The 22912-nt window shown below is 40.2% G+C and overlaps 1 protein-coding gene across 1 annotated transcript in view; it reads right to left on the reverse strand.

Annotated features, from left to right (window-relative positions):
- ARHGAP28 (Rho GTPase activating protein 28) overlaps nt 1-22912 on the reverse strand; it is a gene marked incomplete at both ends in the record, with an annotated part of 73236 nt that overhangs the window by 3189 nt on the left and 47135 nt on the right. Inside the window, 9 exons of the mRNA XM_082290550.1 lie at nt 1682-1825; nt 3896-4093; nt 5225-5307; nt 6468-6630; nt 9835-9912; nt 11684-11775; nt 11888-12053; nt 15635-15792; nt 17725-17812. Coding sequence (XP_082146676.1) covers nt 1682-1825; nt 3896-4093; nt 5225-5307; nt 6468-6630; nt 9835-9912; nt 11684-11775; nt 11888-12053; nt 15635-15792; nt 17725-17812 — 1170 coding nt within the window. The remainder of the gene's footprint in view (nt 1-1681; nt 1826-3895; nt 4094-5224; nt 5308-6467; nt 6631-9834; nt 9913-11683; nt 11776-11887; nt 12054-15634; nt 15793-17724; nt 17813-22912) is intronic.

Raw genomic sequence — 22912 nt, forward strand, 5'->3', positions numbered from 1 at the left:
TGGTTTCTGTTAATTTGAAATTTGACCTTGTGTAGGGTTCAAATGATCATCTATGAAGTTTATGCACTCTTCCATGATTAGTGGTGGATAAATCAATTAGCAGTGTTTGCATTCCAGTTCTAATCCAGTTAATACCATGCTGACCAGAACACAATAGTCTCTCCAGTCTCTTGTCTCTGTGTAATTTAGAACATCTGAGACCTGGGGATTGCGTTAAGTGCTCTCAACATTAAACTAAGTTATCCAAACAGAGTTTGCCTCCAATTTACCCTTCATATTTCAGCTCCTTGCCATGGCTACCCTCACTTTTATTAGATGTAAAGCCAATTACTCCAATCAATGGACTTGTCTTCCTGAAGGTGCAATGACTGCAGTAATTGACTCTCCTCAGAGAAGGAGTCTATCAGTGTTCATCGCAGGCTGAATTTAACTTTGTGACACGGTAGTCTGCATTGTCATTTTAAACAAACATCTCTGTCTCCATCTGCAGCACCAATGTATGTCCTACCCCACCTAAAATATTTCAGTGATGGCAAATTCTTGAGAAAGGTGAATCAGAATGGATTCACAATTCATATAAAACACTTATTCTTTCTACTTTTTTCCCCATACATTACCTTCTGCATTTTCTCTCTTGTCTGTACATTCTCTATTTCTTATAACCTTGTGAGATCATTCCTTCCTAACCTTTTCTTTTGTTCTTCAAGACTATTCTTCAACAACTATAGAGCCCTTTACCATTTCCTTGATTACTTCTCTTACAATTCACCAGCCTTCATTCTTCTAAACATTTATGGAAGACTCTAAATTCTTTCTCTCCAGGTTATTTAAGGTAGTTACTACATGGAACTACATGTAAGTCGCTGTGGGGACTGTGTATGTTGTGCATAGAGATACAACATGCCTTGTTCCCCAAATTGTATGTTGCACCTAATATGTAAGATAATTTTAACTGTCCATCAAAGCAGCATACCTCAAGAAAGTTCCTAATCTCTGTTTCTAGGCAGCAGAGAAAAGTTGGTGGCTTTAAGACTTTCAAAGAAAGGTTTTTCTATCAGTTTTTCTTAAGTCCAAACTGCCTCTGGAGCCCTGGAAATCCTCTAAACTATCCACCTCTCTCCTCTGACTATACAGGGAATAACAACACAATCTACTTCACTGGGGACTTAACATTTAGACCCAGTTTAGGTGTCTAAGGTAGGCAAACTGAATTTTCTCTCTGCTTAGGAAGTTAGTGCAAAGCTCTAAGACTAAAGCTTGCAAGGAGAATATCAAGTTGCCTGTACCAGGACATGGATAAATACAATTAATCCTAATATGGACCATCTTCCTACTCAGCCACAGATCCATGCATTGGTTGAGTGTCTACAAATCATTGCTGTCAGGGACAGTCCACACATAACCATTTTCTTATGAAACAGGTTAAAAACCAGCATGTGTTTGTAAACAGCTTGCAGCTTTGGCTGCTGGAAATCATTCTGCCTTCCTCACCTTTTCTCAATCAATTCCCAAAGCTTTGTCTTATCAGGGTGTTGGACTGGGAAGCACACCTTTCAAGACAGCTCTCAAATCAGCTTATTTTGTATGGCAAAATTTCCTGCCCCACACCCAGAATCTTTTGTGAGATAAAGGAGGGAGGCTGTTTAAAGCTGCCCTTGAAAACTGTATCTTTTTATCACACCTCTGGTCTTTCAGGCCTCTCTCGTTCCATCGTCTTTCTCCTCAGAAGTTTTCTCACTCCTTTGTCAAACATCAGCTGTCTCTTGCTGTTGTTCATTGCTGCCTCATTCATTTTTCTCACTTGGGAAATCAGGAAGGATGGGACCTAAAGGGAGGAAACCAGAGCTGAGAATATATAGTAATTTTTCCCCAGTGTGTTGGGTCTTTAGAAAGGCACCAAATTTTAGGCAGCAGAAACTCTGTTTGTTCCTAGAAGATACCTGCCATCAGTAGCTTCCTCTAACAACCTACAGTTATTCCTTTGGTGAAACTGTAGATCACCTTTCATGCCATATGAAACTTTATAGTGATATTTGCAGCTGCAGGAACTTTATTAGGGAGTAGTCTCTGCAATCCCCATTATACCCTCCCTCTGTTACAAGGAAACAAGTTGGGACTGTCAATATCTTCATGCCGACCTTCAGAAGCCCAACAAGTAGTACACACTTTTGGCCATTGTCATAGGTTAGCAAGCATAGTCCCGGAAGGGATGTCCTTGCTAAGGGGTGCTTACAGTTTCCTCTGGGAACTGATAGAACCTATCAGCTGGCCAGTTTGAATATGGACAATTCTCTAAGCCACTTAAAGTTGTGACCACCTCTGTGATCCACATTTAAGAATAAGCAAACTCCCCCTCCAAGCTCTCTCTCGTTTCCGGCGCTGGCACAGGTGGCTGCGGGCCCCGTGTGGGGGCCAGCGGGCCCGGCCAGGCCCTGCTTGGGCCAGGCCGGGCCGGGCCAGGGCCATCCTGGAGCCATGGACCTGTTCCAGCTGTGGAACCCCCCCCACTGCCTTGCCGTGGGCAGCCGGAGCGGCTCGGCTCTCCCCCCTCTCCACTGCGATAAGAAAAATTCAACATTCCAGCTGCAAAGCTGCAAGGCTGAGGTGAGATTAACCCTTTTACTGCTGTGAAGAGCTGAAAACCTGAGGGAAGAGAGAGAGGAGATGCTTAAAGCTGGAAGTCTGTTCTGAAGCTATGATGTATCAGAGTATCCCGTTGTAATTTCATGAAGATATGGGGGGTGGAGTGTTCAACTCGTGAGCAAAAGCACCTGCACTGAGATAGGCAGATGCTGACGCAGCTGTAATTTCATGAGAAGTTTGAACAAGGAGAGATGAACCAGATGAGGACTTTTGCTCCAAACGGGAAAGGAGAAAACCTCAGTTCCTAGAGATGGACCAGATGAGGACTTTTGCTCCAAATGGGAAAGGAGAAAACCTCAGTCCCTAGAGATGCTCCCAGAGATAGTCCTAACGATGAAAATGATGAAGACCCTTTGCTCCCAGGGAAGGAGAAGGGCCTCTGTTTTTGCTTCTGAATGGCTCAACCTTAAAATTGTACCCCAAAAAACTTCAAGAGTGGACCCTCGAAAGCAGTTGCGGGAGAAGCTGCAAGTTGGGGGAAGGGACTCACATTGCGAGCAGAGTTTTTGGAACGATATTTGGAAGTGGGCGGCTGTCTCGTTGTGATAATGTTTTCATAGCACGAGCAAGAAGAGACTTCTCTTTCTAAATGGACTAAACAAGGTTATTATGGCAGTGGTAAACAGACTGAACATCTTAAGGGTTGTCTTTTTACATTGTCAGTGGGAGAAGGGAGGAAGGTGGGGGGAGGAGGAGAGTTCTGAAGGTGGTATAATTTTTTTTCCTTCTTTTAGGTCTGTTAATAAACTTCTTTATATTCTTTCAAGTTTGGTGCCTGCTTTGCATTTCTCCTAATTCTTACCTCACAGAAGATAAACAGTAATGAGCGTTTTGGACCAAACCACTACACTAAATTGGTGTTTCTGCCCGGTTACAAACCCAACCCACTACAGCCATTTTACTCTGGGCTAGACTTTGAACAGACATTTAATCTCATTCAAGTTTAGAAATATCACCTACATATCCAGATTAAATCATTCTTCTATGCATTACTCTGTATAAACAATGGCGTGGGACAGGTATTTCCAGAGGGCAATTGCTGCTAAAATAGATGTCTTAGATAAGTGAGGTAGCTCTAAATTCAGAAATACCTGTCAGGGTGTCTCATTCTAGGAATAGAAGACTCCATTCATTTTCCAAAGAAACTGTTTCTCCTTGGAAGGTCAGCTTACTCTGATTTCTGAAGATCTCCTGCATTTAGCAAAATACTGCACTGTAATGGAACCATAAAGGGGGAACCAGCACTACTCACTGTCCACAGGATGTCCTGGTACCGAATTAAAAGCCGCACAATGTGCGCAGTGGTGGCAGCTGCTTGCATTTCTTGCTGGTTTGCACGTTTCCCTTTGTAGATGAAGAGGTTTGGTGCAACAATCATAGACACATTCCACAAATTCATCTTGTTTTTCCCCTCATTAGCAACCACCTTCTTCAGGAACTGAAGAAAGGCCTGGAAAAAAACCAATACTTGTTTAGTCTCAGGAAATAATTTACTTCTGAAATGCACCATTTTCAAATGCACATGTCTGGCCACTATACTTGCACTTGGAGGTGAAATGTAGTGTTTTTTTCATTGTGTTTGGATTAATCTATTATTTGTTGGTACAACAACCTGTGTCAACCACAGAGGAATAGTTAATGTTATCAAAACACACATTAAAATATTATCTGTCACTCAGAGCATAATACCAAATTTGTAAGGCAAATACAGTGTCTACACTAAGGCTCTGAATCCTTTAGTAGAGGTAAGATGTACACGTATTGCAAGGGAATAGTTACTTTTTTCATAGATTACCAAGTGTCCATTTTGATGTATCTGGCCAATGTCTTTTATATCACAGCCACTGAGGTGATTAGTCTGTATTCAAATGTGTACCAGTCCCACATGTAATACAACCTGAAGAATTTCTGCCAGTAACCCCCAAACTTTAATTCTGGGATAACAAAAGCAGGAAGAGCTAAGTGGTTGTTCGTTGATGTTATTTCTGCACATGCTTGGCAGAGTCAAAGGAAATTAATTTTCCCTTTTGGGTAGTTTATTCAGAATTTTGCTTGAATTACTGAATAGCACAGACTGCAGCTATAGTTAGAGCTGAGGTCTACCAATGAGTCTTTCTGCAACACTGTTCTTGTTTCAGCTGGGATGGAGTTAATTTTCTTTCTAATATCTGGTAAAGGGCTGTGTTTTGGATTTAGGATAAGAATAATATTGATAACACACCGATGTTTTAGTTGTTGCTAAGCAGTGTTTACACTTAGTCAAGTGTAATCTTTAGCTTCTCATGCTGCCCTGCCAGCAAGGGGGCTGGGGCAGCATGAGGAGAGTGAGAAATGTGCCTCTTTGAAATGAGTGCTTCATAAGAAATGATGCCTGGGATCCTGCAGTTGGATACCCCCAGCAACTATTTCTTAGTTACTTGTAAAAGAAATGACAGCCAGGGAATTTGAACATCTTTTCAAGGAAATCATCAAAACCACAGACGAATACTTTCCTGGTGCAGCATTTGAAAAAAATTACGAGTTTCTCATTTAAAAGTCAAAAGCACCACAGATGGCAGGTGATAGCAAATGAAGAACTTACCTTGGCTGTGTCTCTGTTGGCTTCAGGCATCAGCATGATCAACAGATGCAAAGCTTGTAGTTGTAACTTGATCTTGGAGATTTCTAAGGACATGAATACATAATATTTTTGAAATCCCAATTGCAATTGGTTTGTTCTAAAAACCTTGTGTGTCAGCAGTTCTAGAAATATCAACTAGCGCCTGGTTGAGACTAGCATGCTTAAGTGCTGATTAACCATACACTTTTTCCCAAATATAAGATCACCTCAATGAGTGGGTTTTTCCTCATCATCTTGGATATTTGTCACACGGGGACACGATGCTCTATAAAATTCTGTCTAAATAGTAACAATCCAGTATTTTTCAGTACTAGCTGTGTATTTGTTGTAGGGAATGAAGTCACTTTGCTCTGCACAGACACCTCCAGTTCAGTCTTCTCCAAACTGCTGACCCATTGTAACTGCATGCAGCCTGTGACTCACAAGGTGCACAGTCAGGTATGTGAAGTTTATGGGAAGATGTCACCTCCTTCTGCCCTTAAAACTGCTCATGGGGACACTGAAAGCATGACTGTAACCTTAGGTAAAGATCCTCAGTTTTCTGTACCAATTTGCTAATAAATTCACCATCCTGAGACATTCAGTCTGTCCTAGCTCAAGTGACTTTACAGGAAGTCATAGGTATGGCAAGGTACAACTGCATTCTTCCTGGAAGAGAAATGAACAAAATGTACTGAGATTGAGAGGGTGTATGTACACTGAAAACAAAGCCCAGCTGCCTGAACCTTTCTGTGCTCACACATATCCCTGTACCAATGGTCTGACCTCAACATAAACCTTAACAGAAATAAAATAGGTCCAGTAGATCCAGTAGATAAAGGACAGGGATTTGAGTTTACCTTGCAGAAATTTTCATTTGTGAAACCTACAGTTAATGTGAATGCGTCTCTATATGAAAGTCATTGCTCAGTCATTGTTTACTCACAGATTTCAAATTTTACATTAAACAGTTGTGTTATTCACATAACAAGCCTATGCTATTAGCTAAATGCAGACACCTTTTCTCATTTGAAAAAAAAATCTTGCAGAAAATTAAAATGTTTAGGCAAAGCACTGGGCCTGTTTTTCTCTCTACTTCACAGAGAAAAAAAAGAAAAAAAATTACATGATTTTTCTTTATACACTTCAGAGACAGAAAAAAATTGTAGCATCTACTCATGCATTTTATCATATTAGAGACCATATTAACTCCATTTCCACATACTTTCTACTAGTGTGATGAATGCAGGCAGATATTCTACTGTGAAGAGTGGGCTTGGGAGTTCTCTTATAAACATTTTCAGCAGCCCTGCTGCATCGTTATTTCGTACTTGGTCCCAGTCAAAAGTGTCGTCATAAAATTTTGCCTCAAGTTCTTGATGGAGATTCTGAAAGATAAAAGAAAGATAAAAGGTTTTTAATCATTGCTGCTGATCCAGCAGTTTGTGATCACTTCAGGAATCCATTACAAGCAGCAGGCAGGTTTGTACAGCACTTGAACTAAAGCAGCCCTAAACCAGTGACAGCCTAGGTACACCCATATGGAGTTCAGGGTAGGTTAACAAATGAAGTTCCTGCAGATATTTGGTAACCCAGGCTAAATTTGGTTTGCTATAGCTAGATTTCTGCCAGTGAACAATTTGAACCATCATAAAGCAAAGCAATTTTGTGCAATGTCTTAGAACTAGAAGCAGAAAACTCAGTTAACACAGCTGTTCTTTTTGTTTAAAACACTCTCCAGAGGTTTTGACCCTTAAATCACAAAGGAGTGGTGTTTCTTCCTCACTGCCAGTGAACTTGCTAGGTAGTCTGAGTCCATGGGCCTCGAGCAAATGGCTTAAATTAAGGTCTTCCCACCTTTAGAAGGAAGTTTTATGTCAGGATAATTATAGTTAGATTTGGTCAAATTGTAGAAAAATAAAGATACAAAACCATTACTGTCAGAAAAATCTTAACGCATAAAAAACCCCCCAAACCTCTAAAACACAGGAGAGATTTAAGATAGAATTGATGATGATACCATTTGGGTTCCTGTTTAATCCCCTTGTTCTCCAAGGGCAGCATCTTGCTCCATAAGACAGGTCTGTTTAGTTTGGAGTGTCACTAACCAGTGTTCAACACACATATGTGAATGGGAAATACTCAGCAAGGTTTCCTAGGAGGAACAGAATTTGTCTTCAAACCCAGACCACTGTTCAAAAAATGCAAGCTCCTCAAAAAATTGTTGAGTTAAAAAGATTGAAGGCCAGTATCGTAATATAAGGATATCTATAAATAATGCAGTTTTCACAATTATTACTGGCCAAACACTGTCTTATCCCTGGGAAATTTGCTGCTGCTTTTTAGGAGACCATTTATGACAACATATATCTGTAGCAAATATTCAGTCTCAGATCTTGATTTTGTCAGACGTACTTTAATATTATGCAAAAGGTTCAGTCCATTCAGGCAGAAAAGCTTTTAAAAATGAATTCTGTTTGCCATGTCTCACATGAATGGAAGGAAATTACATATCAAGTACAGTCACACATAATGAAGTAGAATGGTTCCACAAACGGAAGTAGAAAGTCGTTCAGGATTTGGCACATAATGTTACAGTCTCATTTTTACTAGCACATTTTACTGGTTTTAATCTGGGCTATCTCAGCTTCCTCTGTATTCCCATCCTTTGCAAATAACTGATACAAACACCTAGACTGAATTCTCTCCTGTAACTGACTGGAAATGTGGAACAGAAATCCTCACCTCATCAAAAGCACAAGAGGACAGAATTCTACTCCACATTTTTCTGCTGAGAACTGGGAAAAAGCCACAAAAATAGAAAGCAAGATTTTGGAAACACAAACATTATATATATATATATATACACACACTTACACTTTTTTATGCATCTCCACACAGGTAAGCATATATTTTACACACTCAATTCCCTCCCTCCCCTGCCTCGCATACATGTATTTATGTATGCATCCAATACTTTTAAAATGTGTGTTGCAATTTTTTTTAACATGACTGATCCTTCACTAGACAAATGATACAGTTTTGGTTCACTGGAGTTTTGTTACAGAGGAAAACTTGTATTCATGTCTTCTATTCTTTGTTTTATAGAAGAGTAACCTTTAATCATTTCCATATGCCTTTTCTTTCTCCAAACAAGACTGAAATAAAGTTGGAATGCCCTCAAGTCCTCATGTCATAATAATGTATGAAGGCTTTTGAAGAATGAAATCTGGATCTGCTTTGAAAAAGCCTCTCTCTTGCTCATTCCTTGTTGGACAGACTTAAATGAAACCAAAACTCAGATAATTTAAAACTTTCATATGGGCAATTTAACTTACCACCTAGTGTAGGAGAGTTGCATATAAAGTCGTATCTCATAGCAGCTCCCAGGATACAGGTTGTGAAAAAGAAGTGAACAAGACACAGTACAGTGTATGCAAAGAATATGAAAATAATTGAATTAGAGCACACCCCTGCTGTGTAATCTCAGTGGAGAGGTTGGAAAAATTTGAGATTGTGTGAAATAAGATTTAGGCATTTGTATGAAAAAATGGGGAAGCTGAGAAGTACAGGGCAAGTTAGGAGCTCCCTTCTGCAAGATATGACTCTTTTCAAGGCCCTGGGTACTTTTATCAATGCACAGAGTCAAAGCAGCTGTGATGCTGCTGCCTATATTTGGTGTGTTTCACGTAATGCTGCTTTTTCTTATTCAGCCATTTTTATGATTCCTGGCCCACCAATGTTTAGCAATCCCCAACATTTGTGTGGCTGCTACAATGTTGAGACTTCCTGCCTCAGAATACAGAACTAGCTTTCTTGAGGATGAGAAAGCAGGAGTAGGATGTACTGTAAGGTGTTGCTTAAACCAGATCAAAAAAAGCCTAGGCAAAAAATAAGCAAAAATCTGGGAAAGAGGTAGACACTACTAAGCCCAGAAAAAAACCCAACCAAACAAAAAACTGCCTTATTTTTCCAATTTGCCTCCTCCAGCTCCTGGAATCAAGTTGGTCTGGAGAAACAATTGCAAGTATTACTGGCCCACAGTGTCAGGTTATTGGGTTCCAATTATCCTGTGTTCATAGCCCACAAATAGTCTGTGAAAATCCAGTACATCAGGCTGCCAGCAGTGAAGAGAGGACAAATTTCTCTCACTTGGAACACAAAATTGCAAGATCACAGATGATAAATGAAAAATAAAATGACACAGAGGTTAAAATGACATAGAATAAGATGTTTATCTGATGTTCACTCAGTTTAGAAACTCTGAATTTCTGAAATAAATTAAAACAGAGATAAGATCACAACAATTTTGGATGACAGAGATAAACTGAAAAGATGTCTCAAAGTTTTGTGGGGAAAAATTGGATTCAACATCAAGTCTGTGCTTTATATAGAACATTAACTAAAGCAATAGACCAAATGTTCTGTGATTTATTGGTTCCCAGGAACTAATCTGACCTTTCACTGGCAGGAGTAGGAATGCTGAACTACACAGATCAGTATTTATGAGCAGTCTGAATTTGTGTGAATGCTGTATTATTTTACATAGATATTGTGGTCCAGAAGATGGAAAACTTGGCTTGAGTGTATACCTTAACTCTGGAGGCAGATCCAGGAACTCGTAGAATTCCTTCCGTTTCCAAACCTGTTTCCTCAAGCTTGAGCAGCAGCTGTAAGAAGAAACAACAAAACTGAAAAAAATATTCAGAAATGCTTAAGAATACTGTTGACTTTTTTTCAATCCAGGTATCCTTGAAACTAATCGGAAAAGATACATTTCTATGGAATCCGCTAATGGAAACAAGCCAGCTCATGTGAATAAACCTGCCTAATTTGTTCTCCATATTCCTGACCCTGAAGTAAGGAGGATACAGAGTATAGAAAACTGCTAATGCAATAGGCCCCTCTGTCCTTGAATTGAGAGTTGGTACTGCTATAGAACAATTAATACATAAATGTTTTAATAAAAGAGCAGATATACTTAAATACAATGGTGTTTTGGAGGAAAAATAACCTCTGAGAAATGTTTAAGTGTGCCCCAAGAGCACAATGGAAATGCCTATAGATAACATAGGTATTTTGGAACTGAGAACTCAGATTAGAAAATGATCCCAGGGTATTTTATTTTGAAATTTCTGTGAATAGAGGACTAAAGTTTCCACTCTAATTAAAAAAAAAATAAAAAGGTTTGGTTTTACATAATTTTGAACATAGAGGAAAAAAATAATTTCCCAGCATTTAATCATACAGTTCTGGATTTTCACCACCAGATCTGCTTCCTGCCCTAGCCTGGATTCTTCTAATTTCCCATGGTATTGATGCCTTAGGTTTTAACTTTTGTATTTTTGAAATCCTGTACTGCTTAGTGTGTAACTCTGAAACTTCTTCTAGGCTGTTAGATACTGTTCTCCCATTCTGGTTAGACATAACAAACCATCTCTAGGTTTGCACTTCAAGGACACCTTGTTGTCCCAGGCCCTGAAATATGTAAATTAAAGCCTCTGAAGGGGGGGGGGGGAAGGGGGGGCAAATTTGAGGTAATTACTTCATTACCTGAAATTGTAATTGAAGAATTAACCCTGATATGCAAATGGACCAAACTTATAAAAGTGTGAAAAACCTGTGACCCAGGGTCCATCTTGGGTGGAGCCCCTCAGGGGCTTTTGACTGCCCAAAGTGTACCTATTGAAGGGCCCTCAATAAATACCCACTTTTATTCCTTTGATCTTATCTAGCCTCTGTTTACAGGTAGCCACTTCAAGGCATCAGTTCCTTGACAGGGGAGCAGTGGAGCTGATTGTAAAGCCATGTAAATATTCAAGTTGTGTCAGTCTTTCCCCTGACACTTCTCCTTTTGTCAGTAATTACAGGGAAATCTGTTGCAGTTTTGAGTCCATGTAAATCTGTGCAATTGCACATGTACTTGTGTCTGTGTACCTACCTCCAAGACATCCACTGGGCATCTCCATACAGCCAAATGTCTCTTATAAATACCCTTGTCTTGCCATACAAACCTCAATGAGAAGATACCCCTTCCATTCTGGAAGTAGTAGCTAAGTAATACCTATGGTTTGAATTAATGTGAAAGTCAGACTCCTGAGACAACTCATCTCTGCCACTTCTGCACACACCACTTTGCACGGCTCTCTAATTTAATGAAAAAGAGAAACAAAGACATTTGTTTCCCAAAGTTTCCTGCGTGGTATCACATAATTACAAATCAAAAAGGGTCCCCACCACAAATAAAACACCAAAAAAGGAGCAAATTTTCTCTCCTTGTCACAAAATTTTCAAACCACAATACTCAGTCAAACAGTCTGTAGACACCTGCCAGTCTGTAAAGCCTGCATCTTCTCTTATCTGATGACTCTTTTGAGTGTCAATACAAATGGCGGAAAAGCAAATATTAGTGAGTGACCAAGCAGGCCAGATGATACTCACTTTTTGGAAGATAAGGGGCACTTTTATTCCAGGAACCTTCTTTTGATCATTCTCCAGCAGTACAGTCAGAGGGACTCCGAAAAGACCATTCTCTTAAAAACAATAACAGCAAATGTGAAAACGAGAAAACACAGCCTCATAAGCATCTTCTTTCAAAGCTGATTGACATGAAGGTGACTGCAAAGGGGATGCCACACACGGTACCTCGTCCCCGCACCCTCTCCACACGGTTCCTCTTCAGTTCCACGCCCAGCGCGTCGTAGAAAGCCGTGAGCTCAATCAGGGAGAGGTAGCGGATCTTCTTCATGTCTTCAGGAGAGAGGTCCCCAACCTCTGTCAGTCCGAACCGGCTTTTCCGAACAATGAATTTCTACAGTAGAGATGGGTCGCATCTTTATTTGCACAAAAATTACAGGAAATGAATTTTTGTTTCGAAAGAGGCGCCCGTATTGGCGCATGGGATCGGAAGTCATGTTAGGGTAGATGGATAACAACAGGGAGACTAACTATAGCCCTCTATATTGGCCTGGTGTGGTGACATAGCTTGCATCCACCTGAACGTAAAATTGAGCTGCTTGCTCACCATGCTCCCTTGCAGTGTGACTGGGAGGTGGTGCTGAAGCACCTCAGTGCCTGTAGTCCCGCTGGGACAAATGAGTTACGTGCTTCTTTTAAACATTTTTACTGGTTTCAGCAGGATGCAGCATTTTGCTCTGCTTCTGCCTTCCCCAAAATATCTTTGAATGCTGTTGAAGTCGCTGACACGGTTAATCATGGATATGGTTGTATATCAACTGGTGTGTGTAATGAATCCATGCCTGCTTTGCATAACACTATTAATTTATGAGGACTTACAGGGGAGTTCAAACTAAAGATCCGAAGAAAAGCCCAGAAGCAAAATTGCTTAGTCCAGAAGCCAACCTGACAACTTAGTGGTATTTTTTATTACTCAAGAAGCATTTAGGCTTAGAAACAACTCCCAGCAGCTAAGAAATCATTTGCTCAAGTAGACTTGAACTAAACAGTACTGAGTAACTCGGGGGCATGTGAAGATGTCTACATATTTTAGAAACTGCAGCATCGTGGACCAGAGCCAGGAATGTTGTGTCATGACAGATGCATTTGTACAAATGTCAAAAAGAACAAACACCCATCAGTTTCTGACTGACGTTGTTAGACATAACAACGAAGTCGTAGTAAAAAACCTGCTTTTCAAAGAACTGTGGATCTTTGGTATTGTATGGTTTTTTAATTTATTGTAATTTAAACCAGGAACTTTTAGTCAGAGGTATAAATAAATAGTGTTACAAAACGTCTCTTTGCTTTAGGTAGCTGAGTGAAAACTCAGCCTCCAGCAATGTTTTGCTTCTGGAGATTTCAGCTCAGTCCTTCATTTTTTTAAAAAAAATTGGAATTCAGAATGTTTAACCCATTTTTAAATTAAGCCAGTCAAACTGATTAAGAAAAAGGTAAACACCCCCCCCCAACCAAACCAAACCAAAAATTAAACTTCAGATTTCAAAAGGAAGAGAGTACAATGGACATCTAAATCATGTAGTTTAAGACTTTCTACACTACTTTGAACATGGTTTTTCAATAGGGGTTAATAATAATTGGGGGAGAAAGAGTGTAGGGAATGGAGTAACTTATTTATGTGCTGCCTGGGGCATTTTTAGGCCAGAATATTCCCTCCTTAGAATGCAGCAATTCCACTGCTACCCTTATTCTGAGACAATGTAACAAAAGCTGCATGGGGGATAGCCTTCTGATGATACATAAAATACTACAGAATATCTACACATTTTGGTTCCAGTGATGCAAAAAGTGCAAAAGTAGTCAAAATGCAATAAATCACCTTGAAAAAAAGGAAAAAAATCAGATTGTATACATATATTTTCTGGGGGGAAAGAAAAAAAATTCCAAGCACTGCAAAACTGATTGAAAAGGCTGCTACAAAGATTTTTCCACAGTGTCTGTTTGACTCCTAGGGTCACTGTGATGTGATGCTGTGGTTAATACAAGTTTTAGGGCTGGCCATCATTCTTCTGTCTTGTGTCACAATTTTCTAGTGGTTTTTCTTAAAGTGGTGTAGTATGCAGGTCTGAAGGAGGCTGTGCTATCCTGAAATTAGATTACTAACATTTTGGCTAAGGACCGTGTCTGATATTTTGCCACGTTGTTTCTATGTGGAATTATGCAGCGTACTCAGTCTCGTAGTTCTGTAATATCTTCAACTAAGTCACAAGGATCATGGTCCCACGCTGGGGAAATCACATGTATATTGGGGAAATCCCTACGCTCCTGGGGACATCCAGTTGATTCTTCTAGGAGTGAGGGGATTCCCTGCATGCAGGGGACATGCTATTTTGTGATATATAATATCTCTCTGTGCAACTCTGTACACACTATCAATAAAGCTGCCTATGCTCTCAGAGCCTCCCTGGAAAAAGTGTGATGTTGCTCAGCCTTCAGTGCAGCCCCGCTGTCCCACCATGGGGAAGGAGGGACAGTCCTTCTGAGTGTAGGTGACTGGTTGCTCAGTGTAACACAGTGAGAGGTGATTTTTCTGCTGAGGCCCATTACGGTCTGAGTCATTATGGGAAAAAACCAAGTACCACAAGTGGCAGCAGATGAAGCAAGGGAAAGGCCAACATCAACAGCTATGATTGTTGACTTTATTCAGAAACTCTCTGCAGTGAGCTGGCATGTTTCTTGTGTGGTCTTCTGAGCTCACAAAATTATGTCCTGCATGCAGCGCAATACTGATGTTTTCTAAAACTTATCAATTATGAAGCCACAGATCCATGATACTCAATGTAGCATCGTCTCTTCCCTCTTTGTCATCAGTTTCCCTGCTCTGTCAACTGGGAGTTGTCTGAGCTGTTACAGAGAACAATTTGTGGGTGTGCATGTGTTTTAGTAAACACCAAAATCATGATGAGTGCAGAGATACCCTTACTCTCCACAAGACACCAAGTTACCGCCACAAAAAAACCCCAACCAACCAAAGACACAAAAAAGCCATAGGGATTTCACGTAAGTTACGTAATTTACTTGGTGTCTTATCATTCAACATGGAAGCTTACTTCTGTATCTCAGCTTCCTCTTCCTTGGTGGAATCTGATATGGACAACTGAATAATTCTCAGATAATTCAATATCTGTATGGGTTGTAACAATTCCAGATTAGTTTGGGACCTCAGGACATCACAACATTCAGGAAATTCTTCCAAATAATTCACATCCATTTCATACATGTCACTAAAGAGGTGGTATTGGAAGCACTAAATTAAACCTCCAGTTTTCAGTGATGGAAGTTGTGAGGGCTGATGGAAGTAGAAAATTGACTTCCATGACTTCATGAAATAATTCCAGATAATGACACAACTGCTCATTGTATGTCTGGTTGGACGACATGGCAAACTTTTCCTGAACAATTCATGTAGTATCTCCTACAGTGTGATTGCACTCAATACTGACTGGAGACAGCCAGTACTGCTGCAGGACTAAGGTTTGCTTTCCTCCCTCCATCTGCAAAGCAATTTTAAATCCATGTGTTATGAAAGGCAGATAATCTGTGGGGGAAAAAGTAGGAAAGCAGAGCAGTAATGAAAATGATTGTTAGTTTTAATGCCAGTAAGCAGTTTTTATTTCTGTATGAAAAAATGATGGATGATGCAATATATGTGGACTGAGCTACTCATACTCATCTGTGTGCACATGTTCATGATGGGTGCAAGTAAAAATGTGGCTTGGATATCCATATTAACTTTGGTGCCTCCCTGGGAATCAATCACAGGCAGTAGGCAGGCACAGTGAGACGTCTCTACAAAGCACACACTGCAAAGGACAGATCACTTGTCTGAACAGATTCCAGTGTGCTGGGGATATAAAGCAGGAAATTGCTGTGTTAAAGAAAACAATTGAGGAAATACATGGAGAAGAAACTTACTGGCAAAGCCGAGTCTTCCTTTTTGAACCTCTGGTTTTTTGGCCACTCTTGGGTTTTTGGAAGGACTGTAATGGATTCTGAGAAAGAGACCTCATAGGAGAGCTCTTCTGTTATGGATGGGCTGCCTTTATCTATTCCACAGTCTAGACAGCTCTTAGCTGAAAATAAGGGAAATTGTATATGAATGATGAATAGATGCTTGCATTTAGTACAGAGACATTAAAAAATTGAACCAAGATGACAAAATTCTTGAGAAAGTAATAAAGGAAGTGCTTCGAAGAAGAATTTCAGTGCAAACCACAGCATGTTCCTGTTTTGTCTCGAGGAAATAACCCCTTAGAAATAAAATCCCTATTTTCTTTTTAGATTATTTAACTTGTTGCTTTCTGTGAGAAAGATAGTCAAGCTGGAACTTCCTGTTTATCAGGCATTACCAAGTTTTTGTACTCCATCCTTGTCTACCCAGGCCAGCAAACTGTGGTGGCACTCATCAAATGAACAATTAAAAACAAAAGGTCTTGACAGAAAAATGCTGTTGACACAGTTTCTCAGGTTACTGGTGACTTATTTACAATCACAAGACATTGTGCATATATTTTATGTGGTCACATACACATATTTCTCATTGTTGATAGTTTAGGTGTGTAGGACCAAAACAGGACAAAATGTACAATATTCCAGTTTGAAAAATGCTAAATCTACTGGCATTTCTAGTAGATACTGTGAAATGACTTATTGCTCTTCTGTAAAATTTAGTCACCTCCTTAAATTACTGGATGTCAGAGGAAAATTTTTCAAATCAGTACAATCAAGTCCAGAAATACGCTATTGTCATGGAGGCCAAAGTGTGATAACATACATGAGTTCCAGGGTTGCCAGCTTTCCTGATGGATGTCTAGTATCTCAGGTCAATTTTTAGTTTTTCTGTAAGGTTCAGGTCCTAAACCCAGTTGGGATGGAATAATAAATTTAATTGAAAGTGAAGCAAAATTTCAGCCCTCAAGACTGCAGAGAGAATTTACTAGCATGACACAAGAGTACTCAAAAGCCATGGCAATCAGAAAGTGAATTAAAAAACATTACATGTCTTATAAACCTGTGCATGCCCCATGTTCTCTGAATCATTGCAGTTACAGTTACAGGGACTTTTTTGCAACACCATTTATTTTACAAGTGTGATATGAAGAAAGTTAAGTGTGTTATTAAGTGGCTTCTGGTTTCTGTACTGTGGCTTTAGTTTTTGTGTAATGTCCAAGCCATTTAAGATGTTTTCCATCTTTCTTTCCACCCTTGGACCTGGGACCACAGACTGCTCATAGTACCCCTGGGCATTTGGTTCCGCATTTGTTTCAGTAGAACTGCTTGCAGAACAAAAGTATCAGCAGAGCAGCTCTTGCCAACAAGGAAGATGTCTGTGGCACTGTATCCAAAGATAAATAGCCAAGGGAAGTGTTTAGAAATTTGGATATTAATATTCCTTTAGTTAAGCCCTGAACAATGGTGATGGGAAGAGCTTTCAAACCAAAAGATGGACATTCCCATGGACGGTTACTGACAATTATCCAGACACTGAGTACAAAAGAGCTATTACTTTCATTAGCACTGCCAGTCACTGTCAGGGCAAAGCATTTAAGGGATAAGACCATTCATAGATCACAACAATAGGGCAGAACCAGGAAAACTACAAATTTCTAATACTACAGTTTCTGCAGTACTGGAGAAGAAGTGTGGAGGAAACATGCCTCTTTTTTTTTTGGCTTGCACCAAGAAAATATACTGATGACATATTTTGGACAAATTCTGCACCATATTGTTTACAGATTATTTTTACATTCCCAGCCTTGCAATGATCAGCATTTTTTAGATGCTGATCCCTCAAGGGCAACAGTCTGTGTCTGTACAACACTGGTCTTTAGTGGGAAACTTTGGTTCCTGCATGACAATAAGCTGACAATGATTTTGTCAAGGAAATACATGCAGCACTGCCCCAACATGAAAGAGGGGACTAACCTCTGAACCACAAAAGGGTCTTTCTGTCTGTCATTTTACTAGGAGGAAAGTGAACACTGGTTACATGTTGTCATACTCACAGCTAACTGATTTCCAAACTGGCTTCTGCCCAGGAAGCTGGATACCATTAGAAGATACTGGTGACACTGGAACTGTCTCAAATGTGGGCTGATAGGCAAGGAAAAACGATCAGACTGCAGTGAAGGTAAACGCCTACGGACAGAAACTGCTACAGTTCAAGCAACGGTGTATCATTCCCAGCTTACACTCTTTTGACAAGATTAAGCAACCTGCTGTGATTCTTCGGGGTGTATTTTTCATAGCCAAGCCTGAAAATCAGTCTTCCCCAAAACTGCACAGATTTGGACCATGTGGAAGTCAGTACTATTGCAGCTTGCTGTACCTAATGAGTCCTGTCCTATAAAATGACTGAAATTAGCTAAGTAAATTGCTGTACAGAATTAGACTAACCGAAAGGTCCTCCTCAAATTGTAAATCATTCTGGCTTTAATAATTTTGGCCACAAATCTTTTTGAAGACTCTCTGGCACATGTTGAGTACTACTATTCTCAGGGACCTGTCAGAAATCAGTCTGTCTGCTACTTCTTGTGATTTGGGCTCCAGAAAGTTATTAATAGATGGATGTCCTCCCATAGGTAATACACTAATACTTGTATCAGTGAACCGCAAAAAAAAAATTGGGGGAACAAAGAAACATTTTCTATAGTCAAATTCATTTCGTTTCACTCCAGAAATCATTCTGCACTGCAGAGAAGTGTCTTGGCAGCCCAGGGGGTGACTTTGAAGCACTGTCACTTCTTCTTAGCAGTGGAGTTTTGGCCTTGTCCTCAGCAGTTTTGTGGCCCATATGGACAAATCTGAGTGTTTGTGTTCCATGGGCAGTAGCAGCTCAACTATTTGTTCTTGAGTAAAAAAACAGCAAACAAAAACAAGGTCAGGAATTTAAAAAATGCTCTGAAGTTTACTCAGTGAAAATAACCACAATGTTTCAAACCTGTCTTATATCTTTTCTGCTGTTATTTGCATCCTTGTGGGAGTCCCTGAAGCCCGCAGCCTTTCTCAAACCTGCTGTCTCACCCGCCCTGAGCCTGACGGAGCAGACCCAGTTTTCCAGCTGAACCTGCAGCTCTGGGCCCCCATGAGTCCTCAGTATCTCTTTAAATCACTCTTCAAATTGCTAAGTCAGCTGTTTATCAACAAGTAGCAATGCCTTGGGGCAGAAATTCTGTTTTCCTCAGTTGTGGTCAATATGTGGAGCATTCAGGCTGCTAAAAAATGGCAGATATTTAAAAGACAGACAGTTCTTCCAATTGGAAGCCCGAAATAATGTTGCAGTTGTTTTATTCAATTTATGCCCTGAGCTATTCGGGTAACAAAGTGAAAGGAATGAGGGACTTGTCTTTACAAACAAGCTGTGGGCCTGCTGGTAGATAAAACTAGTACTGAGAGATAAAAGAAACAATGGGAAGGATTCCATTGATTGATGAATGGAAAGAAAGAGATCTGTCTTTACAAATAAATTATAGGTCTGCTGATAAATGAAATTGGATACTGAAAGATGAAAAAAACAATGGGAAGAACCATAAATTCCATAAGAATTAAAATAAAGGGGAGGGGGGGAATTATACATTAGAAGGGAGTCTTAGGTATTAGGCATTTTGGGGAGTCTGTACCTCCCAAGTACCTCAGCCAATGGGGAAAGAGAGAGGGAAATGCGGTAAGGAAATTAGGATAAATAGGAGGCTGCGCTCTCCAAAAATTTGAGAGACACCAGGGGAAATGCCCCATGGCCTCTCCCCTTATTTGAATAAAGTAACAGGACTCCTCTGTCTCCTTTTTTGGACATAAACCTCTGTTGTTTGTGGATTAATTTTCCTGACAAAAGTCAAATGTAACATGAATATAATCTCTCCTGAGAGAGTCCATTCAATGGCTTGTGAACTTGATAGCAAGCAGGATTTGAGTCACATGGACTTCCTATGCCAGAAGACTGTAAGGACCATTGATTTTTTAGAAATGAGAACTGGATGCTTTTATGATAAAATCCCACAATATTTTCACAAAAAGCTTCAGGACATAAAAAAGTACTATAAAGTTCAGGTGGGAGTATAGAAGTGGAGATATGGCTAAACTTGCCTCAGCAATTTGGGAAAATCAACCGTAAAAGTAGTTATGCTTCTCCTCAAGATCCAGATGGAGAAATTAATGGTAAACATTAGCAACTGGCTCATCTACTTTCAGTGCTCAAAATGTCTGACCCTGTGAACAGTATTCAGAACAGATTTACAGTCAGTCAAGTTTATTAATTAAAAAATGCTTCCAGCCTTGTTACAGGAGTGAAATGAGTCGTGAAGCACCTGCAGTAACCTGGTTCTGATAAGCAGGGCAGAGCTGGCAGACACGGATGTGGAAGATGGAGTGGACTGCACACCTCTGCCTGGCACCCAGCCGGGCTGGCAGCAGGCTGCTCTAGCCTGGAGCAATTGAATAATGTGAACTGTGCACAATAACTGGGGTACCTAAAAATGTCATATCCTCAGTCCCATTTCCCAGCCTTCACAGTGAGAGTGTATAAAGAAACCAAATCTGTGTCTCCTTTGTGAAAATGTCTTCCTTTCCCCCACCTTGACTTTTTTAAATCTTAGGATAAGATGTAAAAATGAAGGGAAGACTGGGAATAAAACCTTTTTAATGCATGAATTTAAAGATCCACATTATTTCTGTAGTAAAAAGAAAATTAAAGAACTTTTGAAGACCTTCTCTCAATGAATGTGAAAGACCAAGAGTCAAATTGTGTCCTTAAATAAACTGGGACAGCTTTAGTCATTTTCCTGGGGCTCCAGCAAAGGTGAGGCTTCCCCTATCCTGATTTCTGACTGAAAGTGATTATATGAAAAATGAGCCCACTGTTTGCTGCCCAAATATACGCAGGAATTTCCAATGGGAAGAGGAAATCAGAAGAGCAGGGAGAGGATGGAGATGAGGTAGACAGTTCTTTACTAGCTACCCTCACTGTAGAAGATGTAAAACCGTATCATTGGAGCACCAAAGAGACCAAATGTTATTTTCAGCCCTGCAGCTAAGGGAAATAAAGGCAAAGGAGGATAACCTTATAGCTCTGGCCAGGATCCAATTTTCCCATGCTTTGAATATATTCATATTTCCAAGTACTGCCATCATAAACACCTTTTACATGCAGAGAGCTCTGGGTTAGTTAATGATTCTTCTTTAACTAGGACATGATTTTGTCACACATTGCTGAAGTAAAATGCTTGTAAAAACTCTTCACGAGTTTTAATTAATTGCAACATACAGGGTAGGGCTGTTAATGAGCACAGTGCTTCATTTCCTCTCTTCAATAACAGAATCAATGTATGAGTGTCCCCCATTTGTATTCTGCTGTTGATTTTTCTAGGCTCTGAGCACTAGCAGAGCCGATAGCTTCTGATAGAAGCGGCAGGGTACCAGCAGGAAGGAAAATCAGGCCACTGTGATTAATAAACCATCCAATTTAAAACTTGGTAGTGTGGCTGCCAGTTGAGTCTGCTGGCTGTAGACCTGTCTGAAGCAGAGCAAAAGCATCTCAGCACGGACAGGCTGCTCTATGTGCCAAGGTATGGCTCTTGGAAGGGTGATCTCCCACAGGGGTAGCTTTTTGCCCCTAGGGATCACGGCACATGAGGGCATGGACCTCAAGGCAGGATGGCTGGAAAAGCACCCCTTGGTCTGTGGTGACTCATGTAGAGCCTGGCCACTAGGCAGTAGTAGCAAAACATCTGGCAGGCAGAGTTTTTTCAGAACAGAGAGAAAAAAACTGGGGCAAATCTATCTTTTTCTTCCCCCACTCCAGATGACAACTAATTTATGCCTCTTTAGTGGTCCCCTAAATCTCATTTCAGGTGACCCTAGTGAGCTAATCACCTTTTCTCTCATTATTAGCCAAGGAAGAGAGTAATCCACCCTGTGACCCATCCCTCTAGCGCTTGTGATCCTTAGGTTGGTGGGAAGAGGGTGTAAATCCATCCTCCTAATGGGGAGGATTATAGAGTTATGTGAAACAATTAGAGCTGGTTTGCTATTTACAGCACGTTTACTTCTTCCCTTCCCAGCTAAAAGGCAGGATGGGAAAGCAAAACTCCATGTCACTTCAAGCAGTCTCCTTACCAGCCTCTTTTCCACAGCTGTGCTGAAAAGATTTGCCCCCTCCCATCCCCTGTCACTCTATTCTTTTGGCTGGCTTGTTTTTAAAGTGCTTCTCCTCCCTGTTCATCACAAAGATTCACTAGCAGCTGTAGGGCCACGCCCAAAGAGGCAGCAACGCCCCAGGGACTGCTGACACCCCCTTAAAAAGGCTACTTGGGAAACCCTTGGGTCAGGGACACAAGCCCTTCTGAAGTGCGTTTATCCCTGAAGGGATGATAATTAGGACAAAGTTTCTAAATCCTGTAACAAGAAGGAGAGATAAGAGCACTGGTGAATAGGAAAATTAAGAGTCTTGGGGCCTTGCAGGCTTTTAGAAATACAATGTTTCACAGCCTGCTGGAGGGAGGTGATGGGGTGGGCTGCAGTTGTGTTTGTGCATCTGTGTTTAACGTCTAAGTAAGCACTTACAGAAGTGCATATTTTTGTGGGAAGAAGAATTAGAAGACTTAATTACTCATTTGATCTTATCTTTCAGACTTTCACAATGCAGAACTACTGAGTGAACTGAATTTTGGAGGAGGTAAAACACTGATTTGAAGGGCAATGACGCTGAAGATCCAAATTCCTTTTCCAATTGAGGAACTTCAGCAATTGAGAAGGGGAAAAATAAGCAGGTCAAAAATAGATCAATAATATGACCATCTGAGAGGAAATATACAACATTTATTCTGCTGATTGAAACTTATTAGGAAACATAAGCTTTTGTAAAAAAAATTAAACACCTTAAGGTTTGCAGATACTTGAATCAGGATAAGTGGGCTAAGCTAATTAGAAGTACCACCAGCTTTTTAATGTTCATGAAAACATGGCTGATCTTTTCTCATGAAAGAAAGACTGTCCACAGGAAAGTACTGGACACTTCTGGGTGTATTGGTGGGATATGTGCAAGAGGTTCAAGAGAATTCAGATACTTAATTTGGAGATAAATAATTTAATTATCTGGATATTGTATCTTTGTAATCCTAACATAACTGTGCAGCTACAATTTTGTTTCCCAATTTTTTTTTTAATTAATCCAATATATCAAACCTTGAGGAGAAGGTA

Source organism: Coloeus monedula (genome assembly GCF_965178545.1).
Source record: "Coloeus monedula genome assembly, chromosome: 1".
Lineage (NCBI taxonomy): Eukaryota > Metazoa > Chordata > Aves > Passeriformes > Corvidae > Coloeus > Coloeus monedula.